The sequence below is a fragment of the Erinaceus europaeus genome, chromosome 18 (assembly GCF_950295315.1).
Source record: "Erinaceus europaeus chromosome 18, mEriEur2.1, whole genome shotgun sequence".
In the NCBI taxonomy this organism is placed as follows: Eukaryota; Metazoa; Chordata; class Mammalia; order Eulipotyphla; family Erinaceidae; genus Erinaceus; species Erinaceus europaeus.
The window spans coordinates 59982298-59997105 of NC_080179.1; the positions used below are offsets into that span (position 1 = coordinate 59982298).

The 14808-nt window shown below is 36.4% G+C and overlaps 1 protein-coding gene across 1 annotated transcript in view; it reads right to left on the reverse strand.

Annotated features, from left to right (window-relative positions):
- Positions 1 to 14808, reverse strand: part of LRP1B (LDL receptor related protein 1B) — a 1816831-nt gene that overhangs the window by 628594 nt on the left and 1173429 nt on the right. Inside the window, exons 30-31 of the mRNA XM_060178059.1 lie at positions 9938 to 10112; positions 8874 to 8968 (exon numbers count right to left, since the gene is read on the reverse strand). Coding sequence (XP_060034042.1) covers positions 8874 to 8968; positions 9938 to 10112 — 270 coding nt within the window. The remainder of the gene's footprint in view (positions 1 to 8873; positions 8969 to 9937; positions 10113 to 14808) is intronic.

The window sequence follows — 14808 nt, forward strand, 5'->3', positions numbered from 1 at the left end:
GTTTATTCAGTCCTTTAAACCTCTTCCTATGGTACAGGAAACACTATTTACTTAAGAATATTTATTGAAGATTTACTTATGTAGTAAAATTGAGTTATGAGCTAAGGGTTCAATGTTTAATAAAAGAATTATGGTTCTGATCTGTGACCTTGGGAAAACTGCTGCAGTTTCTAATGGAGGGAGATGGAGGGGAACACAGAACTCAGGTGTTAGGTATGGTGTGGGGTTACACCCCCATTATCTTATAGTTTTGTAAATCAATATTAGTTACTAAATAAAAAGAGAAATTAATTACAAAAAAAAAGAAGTTACAGTTCTGAAGGTGCTTGCTATAGACAGTTATACAAAGTAGGTACCTTCAAGAAGTATCTTCATGATATATAGGTAATTTTAAATTAACAATGCAGATCCAAAGCAGACCTTAGGCTGTCTGGATTAAGATTTTATTCCCTATAAATCATGGCGGAAAGCACAGGGACCTGCATCAGGATTCCGGTTCGAGCCCCAGGCTCCCCATCGGCAGGGGGGTCGCTTCACAGGCAGTGAAGTAGGTCTGTAGGTGTTTGTCTTTCTCTCCCCATCTCTGTTTTCCCCTCTTCTCTCCATTTCTCTCTGTTATATCCAACAATGACAACAGCAATAACAACAACGATGACCAACAATGACAAACAAGGGCAACAGAAAGGGGAAAAATAAAATAAAATATTCCCTATAAATGGGAATAGGTCACCTCTTTCCCCTTTCTAAATAAAGTAAGGAGTAGTAGGTTTGTTTGCCCTTAGTGTCACTTTTCAATTCTTTCTTTCTTTTTTCTTTTTTTTTTTTTTTAATTTTAAGAATTTATTTATTTATTCATGAGAAAGATAGAAGGAGAGGAAGAACCAGACAGGTTGGAATCCAATGCTTTATCCACTGTGCCACCTCCCAGACCACTCAGTTCTACTTTCTACTCTCTGAAGCCATGATCTTGAATATACTTCTTAAAAGTGTAAGGGCCTGTACTGCACCATGCTCACTCAGCAATTTTTTCCTTTTGCTGACCTGTCTTAAAATTTGGAGGGTTTTTTGTATTTTTTTTATAGCTTAAATTATCATAATAAATTTCTGTTTACTTATAATTATCTATACTTTTTTCCTAAATAGATAGCTATCATATCTATTTGTCTCTCTGTTCCCAGCCCTTTCGTCTCTCTGCCTATTTTCATCTGTAGACACAATGCTGATTGTATTTCTGGAATAAACACAGCTGTCTCCTATCTCCTATTATTTTGGATCATTTTTAGCTAGTAAGGAATACATTAGTTTAAAAACGTCTTTACAAGACATCTTTAGTGCGTCCTAAATAAGTAAAGTGCCCAAAGCTTCCATTAAACAAGAGCTTAATTTTGTAGATGAGAATCAAAACCAAAACACAACTTAAGGTCTTCATTAATATGAATCTGCTATTTTAATCTCTTTAGTGTCATTAACTACTATTCTAATGAACACTTGCCCAATATAGTCAGAGTTATTGATAATACTTTTTTTTAATTTTAGGAAATTTCTAAACAATCCATAACCTCTACAGAAAAAAAAACAAAAGAAAACAAATGATATTTTGTACTATTGAAACCAGCTTCCCACAAAATCTCCTTTCTGCATCCAATGATGCAAAATCTCTAATGACCCTTACTCAACCTTTAACAACTACTCAAAGAAAGATCTGACTCAAATCGGATTTTGAAATTTCTTATTATTTCAAATCTACCTTTCTCCTGGATAATGCTCCTAAGGCTTTGAGGAGTTCATGTTCTCCTCTTGGGAGATAAGCAAGAAGCTCAGAGTTTTCAACCACAACTTATTTGGGGAATGTTTTGAAAAACATGCATTTAACACAGAATAAAAAGAAACTAATGAACATTAATGCATTCGTTACCCTAGAGCGGATTATGATGACATTTTATTGTGTCTGATTTGAACATTTGTATGAAATACAAAATATATTTTACTAATATCATAAAATCCCCTTTGGTGAATGTAACTGTTCCCTTTTGAATATTATGAATCCTTCTTCCCAAAGACAACTGCTACAAAGTTGATGTGTAAATTTCCTGTTTACATTTCCTAGGCTTTTATAAATATGTTCACCAAGGAGCAAAAAAAAAAAAAATGTCAATATACATATATAGTGTTTTACCATACAATGATAAAGTAGTGTCATACTCTATGAAGATGCTAATTTCCTCAAAAATATCTTAGGTCTATGTTTTTATGTATGCATATATAAAAACATTTGTAAGTATATGTACTATTTTAATATATGAACATCATGTATTTATTTATCCTTCTGTTTTTATAGAAATAAAGACACTTATTATTTTTCATTATAAAAATAATTAATTGAATATCCTCAAAAGTGTTTGTTTCTTTTTTAATGTATTGATTCATATATTATATGGGAGGAAGGGAAGGAGAAAGAGAAACCAGAGTACCAGAGAATTGTGCCAGAAAATGTAGTGCTAAGAGATAAGGGCTGTGGAGATGGCATAATGGTTATGCAAAAAGACTTTCATGCCTGAGGCGCCAAAGGTCCCAGGTTCAGTCCCCAGCACCACCATAAGCCAGAGCTGAGAAATGCTCTGGGAAAACTAAAATAAGTAGATAAGTAAATAAATGAAAGAGATAGTACCAGGGACCCTATTATGCAAGTCCTATACTCATCTGCTACAAAAATTCTCTGGCTATTGTTTCTTTGACATATATATATATGAAGAATTATCAGAACATATAAGTAAGCAAGGAGTGATTTGACATTGAGATATTGCATGGGTACCTTTAATTGTAAAATAACCCCAGAGGATCTACACCATTTTCTCCGTTTTATAGATATGAAACTGAAGCTTGGAAAATATGAGCCATGTTTCAAGTCTCAAAATTTACAAAATCAAAGTAGAGGTTCAAATACTGATTTGTTTGACTCTCAAAACAACTCCCCATTCCCAGCCATGTTAATTCCTAAACAAACCTTAAGACTATCCCTGTGAATGTGAAAACTGTCACATAGTCTCCCTCGTCTCTGGGTTTCTTAAATTAATTTTCAACTTGTTCTTCACATTTTGAACAATTTAATTCAAAGTAGCAGGAAGGATGGTGAAGTTGTTAGAGGAGGTACTAATCGTCTATGGGCGTAGAAGGGAAGGAGGAAAGCAGTAGAGGAAAATGCTATATATATACATATATAGCAGAGTGTGAGGAGACTACAGAGCATTCATAGTTTGAAAATACAATGAGGTAAAGTTTGCTGCATTGTATGTACCACAAAGCCAAATCATTGACATTACATTTAGACACCACAGTCTCTCACTCAGCAATGTAGATACATCATCCTTAGCACCTGGCCAATGTGCTGAATGTAGCTTTAGTCAGCCAAGGGAGAAGATTCCCAGAAGAGGTCAGTGGAGATAGAGGAGTGGGGGTAGATAGCATAATAGTTATACAAAGAGACTCATGCCTGAGGTTCAAAGTCTCAGCTTCAATCCCCTGTACTACCATAACTCAGAGTTTAACAGTGCATTGTTTAAAAAAAAAAAAAAAAAAAAAAGAGGGACCAGGCAGTGGTACTCCCGGCTAAATGCACCTACTACCATGTGCAAGGACCCAGATTCAAGCCCCTGCTCCCCACCTGCAGTGGGGACTCTCTAGGAGCTGAGAATCAGGTCTGCAGGCATCTATCTTTTGGTTTCTCTCTGTTTTATCTAATAAAATGGAAAGAATGGCCTCCAGGAGCAGTGGATTTCTAGTGCCATCAAGGAGCTCCAGTGATTACACTTGTGGGAAAAAAAAATGAAAAGAAAAGCAAAAAATTCCAAGAAGAAACTTGTGAAAATTAATTATAAAACACATCAAGAATATGTAAGAGCGAGATGAAGCTTGGGGGTACGCAGGGAGATCAGAGAGCAGAACCCAGGAGCTTCTACTTGTTTGTTTCTTGGCCAAGAAATAACTCAACTGGTAAAACACTGGAATTTACAACTGAAGTTCAGGGTTTGATCCCTGGTACAACATGCTCCAGAGTGGGGCTCAGGGCATCACGCCAGTATATGCACTGCTAGGGATTGATAGGAGAACTTAGGCATGAAAGCCCAATGGCCTATGTCCCCCAGATTCTTATTTATATTCTTAATACACCAAACAATATAATCATTCTCATTCCAGTGTACTTGACCCAATTTACTTAACTATTAAATTCATAATCGACTCTACTAACAACAGATCCAGTTGTTCTCCTGTTTACCTCATTCAGTCCTTATAAAAATCTTGATAAAATGGATATTTTTTTTTATTGCATAGATGAGGAAAAAGAAAACATCGTCAAATAATTGACTTAAGATAGCTTAGATAAACTTATTTAATGGATCTAAAAGGATCAGATTCTATGCTTTCAAAGGAAAAGAACAGAATCAAATTCATATCAACAGGTCTCATACAAAATAGGATTCTCAGACCTGGTGGTGGCTCACCTAGTTGAGTGCACGTTTGTTACAGTGCACAAGGGTCCAGGTTCTAGCCCCCAGGACCTGCCTGCGGGGGCAAAGCTTCACAAGTGGTGAAGCAGGGCTTCAGGTGTCTATCTTTCTCCCTCTCTATCTCCCCCCTCTCAATTTCTGGCTATCTCTACCCAATAAATAAATAAAGATAATTAAAAAAAGGAATCACTTACTATATATATATATATATATATATGATACTCCTTACCTAGAGCCATGTGTAGATTTATACTATCCCTGTCAAGGTCCCACCAAATCTCTTTAAAGGAGTAGAATAAAACTACAAAAGTTTCTCTGGTACCAGAAAATACTTAGGATTGCCAAAACAATCTTGAGAAAAAAAGAGCAAAACTGGATGCATCACACTTACTGATCTCAATTCATACAACAAGGCTACTATAATCAAAACTGTCTTGTATTAGAACCAAAGTAGACACACAGACCAGTAGAATAGAACTGAAAGCTCATAAACAAGCCCCTGTACCTATGGACACTAATTTTTGACAAGGCAGTCCAAAGCATTACATAGGTGAAAGATATTCTCTTCAACAAATGGTATTGGAAAAGTTGAGTTGAAACATTCAGACTTACAAAGCTGAACCATCATATAACACCATGCACAAAAGCCAACTCCAAATGGATCAAAGACATGAATATTAGATAAGAAATTTTCAAATATATATGTATTTAAAAAAAAACAGTGGTAAAACACTTCAAAATCCAAAAAAAAAAAAAAGATACTTATGCAGGACAAATTAGTATTTATTTTTCTTTATTTTTTTATTATTCTTTATTATTCTTTTTTTTCTTTTCTTTATTTTTCTTTATTTTCTTTATTTCCTTTTGTTGCCCTTTTTGTTTTATTGTTGTAGTTATTATTGACGTTGTTGTTGGATAGGACAGTGAGAAATGGAGAGAGGAAAGGAAGACAGAGAGGGGGAGAGAAAGAGACACCTGCAGACCTGCTTCACCACCTGTGAAGAGATTCCCCTGCAGGTAGGGAGCCTGGGGCTTGAACCAGGATCCTTACGCCGGTCCTTGTGCTTTGCGCCACCTGTGCTTTACCCGCTGCGCTACAGCCTGACTCCCCCTGCATAAGTATCTTCTAACACAAATCCAAGAGCAAAGAAAACAAAAACAATAAGTAATCAAGCAATGGATGACATCAAACTGAAAAACTTCTGCATAGCAAAGGAAACGAACACCAAAATTGGCAGACACCCTACAGAATGGGAGAAAATCTTGACATGACATACATCAGATAAAGGACTAATAACAAAGAGTGAAGCCTGAACTGTTTCTGGTGCATTGCATCAAAGCAAAGAGATCTGGGGAATAAGGAGACAAGTGAATGTGGAGAGGGCCTTCAAGTTCTGGTGCACAGTGGTGGAAAAGGAAGTAAAAACTGGAAGTGAGATACACTCACTTCTCCCAGGGAGATGAGAAACAGTACCCACGTGCTAACAACTGTACTGTAAACCATTAATATTCAATCTAGTGTTAAAATCTGATCCTCAATCAAAATTTGTTTGTTGAATATCTAACTCACAAATTATACTCAATGAAGATTTAGAAGTGTACATAGTTCATAATGAGGTCCTAGGTTATTTTTAATCAGCAAATGTTGCAAACGTTACAATAACATTTTTGTTGTGAATTTACTTTGAAATAATCTTCAAGCATAACTATAACTGACATGGAGTACACAATAAATATTAATTAGATGTTAAATCTCCATCCATATAGATTTAAAATTATCACTTGATTTGCAACATCTAAAGGACTAACTACAGTGTATATGTAAATATCAATACTAAATAATTACAGCATTTTATAAATAATCTGTTAGGTTTTTTCTTTATTTTTTTAACTAGATAGTGGGTATTTACTCATAAAGAAGATAAAATTTTAACCATTATAGAAGCAAACATATAAATTAACATTTTGAAATTACCTATGGCAACCAAATGATAATGTAAGCACTTTACCTGCTAACACTATTTCCATTATATGCACTTTTTTATATGAAATATTCTGAACAAATTCAGATAAGAACCAATTGAATTGCTGTAACCTAATTAAGCCCTTTGTATGTGTCCTAATCTTGTAGAGCCTTTTGTTGCTTTTGTTCTATCATCTTCCACATGGGAGTATGAGCATTTCAATTTGCCTTTAATTTCTAACACTACCTAGAATTTCAATTGTGTATCAAATCTTAGAACAAACACTTCAAAGGAAAAAGAGCTGCTAATGTTATTATTTTATAACAAGTTTATCCTACAACTAACTACCTGTAAGGATCAATTGTTGAAAATCTTGGTGATGCTACATGTTTCTTGAATCATCACTATTAAAAATGAGCTACTTCAATTAATTATGCATCCACAACTTTGAAACTCAGGAAAAATGCAAATCTTTATGGTGTTTTGATTTTATCCTTAAATTTTAAAAACATGCTTTCAACTTAAAGGAAAAACATGAATTCCTTTTGTATATCACACCACTTATCCATTTGATAAAAGTTAAAAGTTAGTGCTTATTATTGGGTTTTTGAGACTGGAAAATAAAGGAGGGAATTCAGTAGATTTAAGAAGAAGATTAGCACATCATTTTTGGGTATAAGGTGACAACTCACAGTTTGAAGAAAGGTGATATAATCCACCTAAAACATGCACAGTCTTATAAACATAATCTCAATAAAAATAAGGATATAAATGAAAAATATGACTATGAACTTGCAAATAGGCAATGTGTAGTTTATTTATTTATTTTGAAACACTATGATTTAAAAAAATTTTTATTTATAAAATGGATGTTTTATCCATTGATTCTCAATAGTTAATGAAGGCAAAAAAAAAAAAAACACTCTTAATAAACACACTGCAGAATGAAGTAAAAATTGCTAAAAACTGGGGCCGCGTGGTGGTGCACCTTATTGAGTGCACATGTTACAATGCACAAGGAGCTGGGTTTGAGGCCCCTGTCTCTCCCTGTGGGGGAAAGTTTCACAAGTGGTGAAGCAGGGCTAAAGGTGTCTTTCTTGTATTTCTCCCTCTCTATATCCTCCTCCCCTCTCAATTTCTGATGGTCTCAATCCAAGAAATAAATCAAGATAATTAAAATTAAGAATATACCTGTAAAAATATGTATTAGGAAGGACAGTAAGAGCAAATATTGGAGAGGATATGGGGCCAATAGGGAGACTTCAATATGACTGGTTGGGGTGTAAATTGGTTCAAACCTTGTGGAAAATAGTCTAGAGATTTCTTGGAGCACTAGAACTGGACCTACCATATGACCCAGCAATGTCTCACCTGGGGATTCAACCAAGGAGAAAAGAAACACCTACTAGAAGAGATCTATGTCTACACATCTTCATAACAGCACAATTAATAATAGCCAAAATCTGGAAGCAACCCAGATTCCCAACCACATATGATTAGCTAAAAATGATGTGGTATATATACACTGTGCACTACTACTCAGCTGTTAAAATGATAAAGTTATCATTTCTGCTGCATCATGGATGATAGAAACTTGAGGATATCATGTTAAGTGAGGGAAGCAAAAACAAACAACAAAAAAAGGACAACGATTGGATGATCTCACTTATAGGCTGGGCTTAATAGGAACCTGGGAGGAGAACACAAAGAAAAATATGGACTGGGCATGGTGTATTGTGGAGAAAAGGTGTACTGTGTCAAAGCAAAGGACTCTAGAGAAAGAGGAAGGGAGGGATGGAAGAGAACTTTGGAGTCCTGTTACACAGTGAAACTGTACCCATGTGTCAGTGACTTTACTGAAAGCCACTAATTGGTCTATGGCCATACCATCCTGAACATGTCTGATCTCACCTGAAAACCGCTAATTTCCCCCCAGATCATCATCATCATCATCATCATCATCATCATCATCATCATCATCATCATCATCATCATCATCATCATCATCTAGTTCACATAAATTAATTAGAAAAAAGATGTTTAAAGAGTTTCCTCCTTAACCTATGTAGACTCAAAAAAGTTAATTCCCAATTTAACTTAGATTATTAATGGTTAATATTTTCCAGATACTAGGTCAAAGACACACTGTGCAGGTATATCATATTACAAACTGCAGAGATTAATGATTTGAAAGAAAAAATAAATACTTTATAATGACCCAACCATATAATGCAGCACTTATCAGTGAGGTCCTGGGTTTGCTCCTCGGTATTGCACATACCAGGGCAGTATTCTGGCCCTGTTGTTGCTCTTCTTTTATTAAATAAATTAATAGTGGAAAAGAAAAAAAATGGAGAGGAGAAAACAGAAGATAAAAGAATTGAAAAGAGATAAAAAAACTTACCAATTGGTTCCTTCTGATTCTGAAAGAGAATCTTGCTGTTACTGCCATCCATATTTGCCATATTAATTGTGTTCCCATCTGTCCAGTAGAGTTTTCTTAATTCAAAAGAGATGTGAATTAAAAATATTAGATGCTAACCTACTTTCAGACTAGACACATGCAGTGATGAACAATGTAGAAATCAGGGAATCATTGACTCAGAGAGCTTCTGCAAAAAAACTCCAAATTTTGCTTATAGCATTCCACATCTTTGCCACTCTTGACTCTTCCTGTCATTGCAAGAAATTATCTCACTACTTTTTTTCCCTTCTAGATTTAAGTATGACTGTTTAAATATGTCTTTAGTAAATGCTTTCCATCAAAACCAGTCACCAAGATTGGATTCTCATGGAGAAAGGAGAAGCGACAGAAAGAAACAAAGTCATTTCAATCATCCCTGCTGAAATCACTGGGGAGAATTTCTTTCAGTTTTCAACAGGTTTTCTCTTCAAACACTGATAGATAGCCGGAAGTGGAGAGAATCTGATCTGCTAAGCAAGGGCATACCAGTATCAGATAATTGCTTGTTCACACACCAATTAAAAGTAAATCAGTGATTTTCCTTGAGTTTATTTATTTATTTATTTATTTATTTATTTATTTATTTATTATTTGTTTGTTTCTGGTCACCAGTGTTTGCAGACAGAGAAACCACAGCACCAAAGCTTCCTCCAATGAGATGGGTGTCATGCTCAAAAGTTGAGTTGCGCATGGCAAAACTACAGTCTATCCAAGGGACCTATTTTGCCAGTTGACTCTTTTTCATTCTGAGCTATCACTCTTTGGAAGTATAAATTAATGAGAACTGATTATGTTAATATATAAAAGTCTGATGTTATGCAGGTTAACAAACAGAAATCTCCAATCTGGGACCTATTATTAAATTGGCATACTTACATTTTCATGATTTACCATGTGAATGATAGATACGTGACCACTGAGTTACATGGTGCTCTTATATAAAATCAGAATATAGATGTTTGACAACTTTTAAAAACTTAAAAAAAAATGTAATCATACTTTACCCCCTGACTGGGTGAGCAGCAAGGCACTGTGGCTTATCGATTCCATGGATAATTGAGGTTTTCAAGGAGCCGTCTAGACGTGCCACATTAATTTGTGTTTCATCAAACTCTGAGCTGATCCAGTATACATTACGTGAGATCCAATCCACGGCTAACCCTCTGATACTCTGAATATCTATAAAACAAGAAAGAGAAAATTAGAAGTGAATGAAGTTTCTTGTTCTTTTGAGTCTCCGAGAAAGTTGCTTTCTGTCTCAAACAAAATTTTAGTTTATACTTTAACTTGGTAGCCAAAATTGTACAAAATGGGGATCTCATTCCTTTATCAGCCTTGTTTAATGCCTAAATAATCATTAATGCCATTGCTGAACCATTTGAAGACCTAAAGAAGCATCAGTTAGCACTGAGATTACATTAACAGTGAATAACTCACTAGTAAGCATTAAGAGCAGACACTGACAGCAGTCTTATAAGCCAAGGTGACCAAATTGCAAATTAGAGTATTCGCTCCTCCAGTGAGTAGCACATCTTTCTAGTTAGAAGTTAGTACTTGTGGGTCACCCACAAGCGAACTATTTACGGTTTTAAGTGCCAATTTACTACTGGAGTAACATCAAACTACTCGACATTTCTATCAGAATCACCAGAGTTGGACATCTTTCAAAAGAGATAATTATCAGAAACTGACTAAAAACTGAGGAAAGAAATGAAAAGACTCTGGGGGGGGAGGGTAGATTTTAAGCTCCTTTGTAGGGGGGTGGGCATAGGGACACAGATCTATTGTGGTGGGAACAATGTTAATCGGTAACTATGTAAATAGTAACAATGTTACTCCTATTAACCTATGGTCTTATAAGTCACAATTAAAAAAAAAAGAAAGAAACTGTACTCTTATGAAAAAAAGTAATTAAGAAAAAAAATAAAAACTCTCATCACATGGGGGTCAGGGGATAGCAAAGTTAAAAAGAAAAAGAAAGATTTTAAAATTCTGTTAGCATCAATTCAAGGTAGATTCTACAGATATTAACAAAGTTTATAAGTTTCAATTCATGGTAACCAATATGAATATTTGTATTACTCTTTTTTGATTATTCAGTTAGTTACTTTAAAACCAATAATGAAGTTTCAGCTTTACTACAAGTGTACGTTTTAAAAACACAAAATGTTAAAAATCCTACACAATATATTTTGGTGATTAGTTTCTTGTCTGATGTCTGGCATGTGAAGATCTTCTCCCATTCTGTGAGGGGTCTCTCTGTTTGTTTAATAGTTTCTTTGGATGTGCAGAAGCTTTTCAATTTGATGTAGTCCCATTGGTTTGTTTCTGCTTTGGTCTTCCTTGCAATTGGGTTTGATTCATCAAAGATATCCTTGAGGTGTAGATGGGAAAGTGTTTTACCAATGTTTTCCTCTAAGTATTTGATTGTTTCTGGTCTGACATCTAGGTCTTTGATGCATTTGGAGTTGATTTTTGTTTCTGGTGAGATAAAGTGGTTCAATTTCATTCTTCTGCATGTTTCAACCCAGTTTTCCCATGCCAGACATCAGACAAGAAACTAATCACCAAAATATATAAAGAGCTCAGCAAACTTAGCCGCAAAAAAGCAAATGACCCCATCCAAAAATGGGCAGAGGAAATGAACAAAACACTCACCACAGAGGAGATCCAAAAGGCTAACAAACATATGAAAAACTGCTCTAGGTCACTGATTGTCAGAGAAATGCAAATTAAGACAACACTAAGATACCACCTCACTCCTGTAAGAATGGCATACATCAAAAAGGACAGCAGCAACAAATGCTGGAGAGGATGTGGGGACAGAGGAACCCTTTTACATTGCTGGTGGGAATGTAAATTGGTACAGCCTCTGTGGAGAGCAGTCTGGAAAACCCTCAGAAGGCTAGACATGGACCTTCCATATGACCCAATAATTCCTCTCCTGGGGTTATACCCCAAGGACTCCATAACACCCAACCAAAAAGAGGTGTGTACTCCTATGTTCATAGCAGCACAATTCATAATAGCTAAAACCTGGAAGCAACCCAGGTGCCCAACAACAGATGAATGGCTGAGAAAGCTGTGGTATATATACACAATGGAATACTATGCAGCTATCAAGAACAATGAACTCACCTTCTCTGACCCATCTTGGACAGAGCTAGAAGGAATTATGTTAAGTGGACTAAGTCAGAAAGTTAAAGATGAGTATGGGATGATCCCACTCATCAACAGAAGCTGACTTAGAAGATTTGAAAGGGAAACTAAAAGCAGGACCTGATCAAATTGTAAGTAGGGCACCAAAGTAAAAACCCAGTGGTGAGGGGTAGACATGTAGCTTCCTGGGCCAGTGGGGGGTGGGAATGGGCGGGAGGGATGGGTCACGGTCCTTTGGTGATGGGAATGGTGTTTATGTACACTCCTAGCAAAATGTAGACATATAAATCAGTAGTTAATTAATATGAGAGGGGGAAATCAATTGTATGTCTCAAAGGTTCTCAAAAGACAAACTGAATCTTTTTAATAGATAGGCTACGTATTTGATATGCGGACTCTCTCAAAAGCCTAGACCAAGTAGATTAGAAGCTTCCAATAGCACAGCTATATACAAGATACTGGGTACTGTACAGCAAACCATAACAAAGGGACTTTTCAAAGTTAACCCAATTAACAAATAATGTGTGGGTAATATTAACTATTGATTGTCTTTTTGAACCCTAAGACAGCAGGAACCTCACATCTTCACTATAGAGCCCCTACTTCCCCCAGTCCTGGCACCCTTGGATAGGGCTCACTTTCCCGTATGCTTCTCCCAATCCATACCAAATAATATTGCATCCGCCGATCACAACCTAACCAAAGCAACGATTGCCATCTCAACATGCTTCACCTCAGAGTGTATCCAGAGACTTCACGTGTGGAATGACAACCCTTCAGCTTCATTACTCGGGTGAGACCTTTCCTTTTATAGTACACTCTAATTTCATCTCAGGTAGTTCACTTTCTAACAAAGTCCCATAACCTAGACATACACCAGTTTCTGTGAGAGAGAGCGTATGTGCACACGTATCCATAAACTACTGCAAAATATATACCTGAAAGCAGAAGTACACTAGAGTTTGCAGTGAGTACCTCCCCAACACTTCCTCTCCACTATTCCAATCTTGGGATCCATGTTTGCTCAACAAATTGATTGGCTTCGTATGTTAACTCTCTTTTCAATCACCAGGTTCCAGATGCCACCAGGATGCTGGCTAGGCTTCCCTGGATTGAGGACCCCACCAATGTGTCCTGGAGCTCAGCTTCCCCAGAGACACACCTGACTAGGGAAAGAGAGAGGCAGACTGGGAGTATGGACCGACCAGTCAACACCCATGTTCAGCAGGGAAGCAATTACAGAAGCCAGACCTTCTACCTTCTGCAACCCTCAACGACCCTGGGTCCATGCTCCCAGAGGGCTAGAGAATGGGAAGGCTATCATGGGAGAGGGTGGGTTATGGGGATTGGGTGGTGGGAATTGTGTGGAGTTGTACCCCTCCTACCTTATGCCTTTGTTCACTAATCCTTTCTTAAATTAAAAATTTAAATAAAAAAAAAATCCTACACAAATCTTTTAAAATGTTAACATGGAAATTAAGATGGTTTATTCCCTGGTCTATGGCACCGATCATTGTGAATTTTACCTTCAGTTGATTAAATCACACTCTTTCCTAAAAAGCACAGTGACCACTGTTCCTCAACCACATATTGTATGTGGAACCGTTAAAGCCAGGATTCTGATTTCCTGTGTCTGGGAAGGAGCCTAGAGTCTGGAAAATTCTAAGCAGCTTCCAGGTGCTGTTGCTGCTATTCCCAAGTAGTGTTTCCAATCCCAATGTCTCCAGAGCTTCACAGTAGCTGCTACATAGCTTCAGCGAATCACTATACCTTCCTTCTCATCATTTAAAAAAAAACGCCACACTGCTAAATTTTCTAAGCCTTATTTACTGTAATGTGTTGTTATGGTAGGGTCCTGTACGTTTACATCCTTGATCTCTATATGCCTACATTTCAGCTAAAGAAAATGTTATTATTTGTCAGTAACCTTTAAGCAAAATGTCCTTAGAAGATTTCTTTTGGGAGTCGGGTGGTAGCTCAGTGGGTTAAGTGCATATGGCGTGAAGCGCAAGGACCAGCATAAGGATTCCGGTTCAAGGACCCGGCTCCCCACCTGCAGGGGAATCGCTTCACAGGCAGTGAAGCAGGTCTGCAGGTGTCTATCTTTCTCTCCCCCTCTGTCTTCTCCTCCATTTCTCTCTGTCCTATCCAACAACAATGACATCAATAATAACTATGACAATAAAAAACAACAAGGGCAACAAAAAGGGAATAAATACATATTTTTTTAAAAAGATTTCTTTTATGTTTCAGGATCTCCTTAAATAAAACCTCTCATGAAAAACTTTCAACATTAATTTTCTGGGGAATTGGTGAATTTCTAATGTGGACATATTACTCAGCTATTTATTTTTAGTTATTTTCATCTAGTTTCTTTTCTTGTGCAAAATAAAAAAAAATTTAACACCTTTAGAAATTAAACTTGTCATCTTTGATAAATTATTGGCTTAAATGAGGATATTTATTTCTCTATCTTCTTCCCTCTCTGGACTTAATTGACTGCTGAGACAACTATAGTAATGAGATTTGGATTTAAGTTCCATGAGTGGTGTTTAATTATTATTATTATTTTTTTAACCAGAGCACTGTTCAGCTCTGGCTTATGGTGGTGCGGGGGATTGAACATGGGACTCTAGAGCCTCAGGCTTGAGGGTCTGTTTACATAAGCATTATGCTAGCTACCCTCCAAGTGTTTAATTTTTTGCCAGTGATCAAA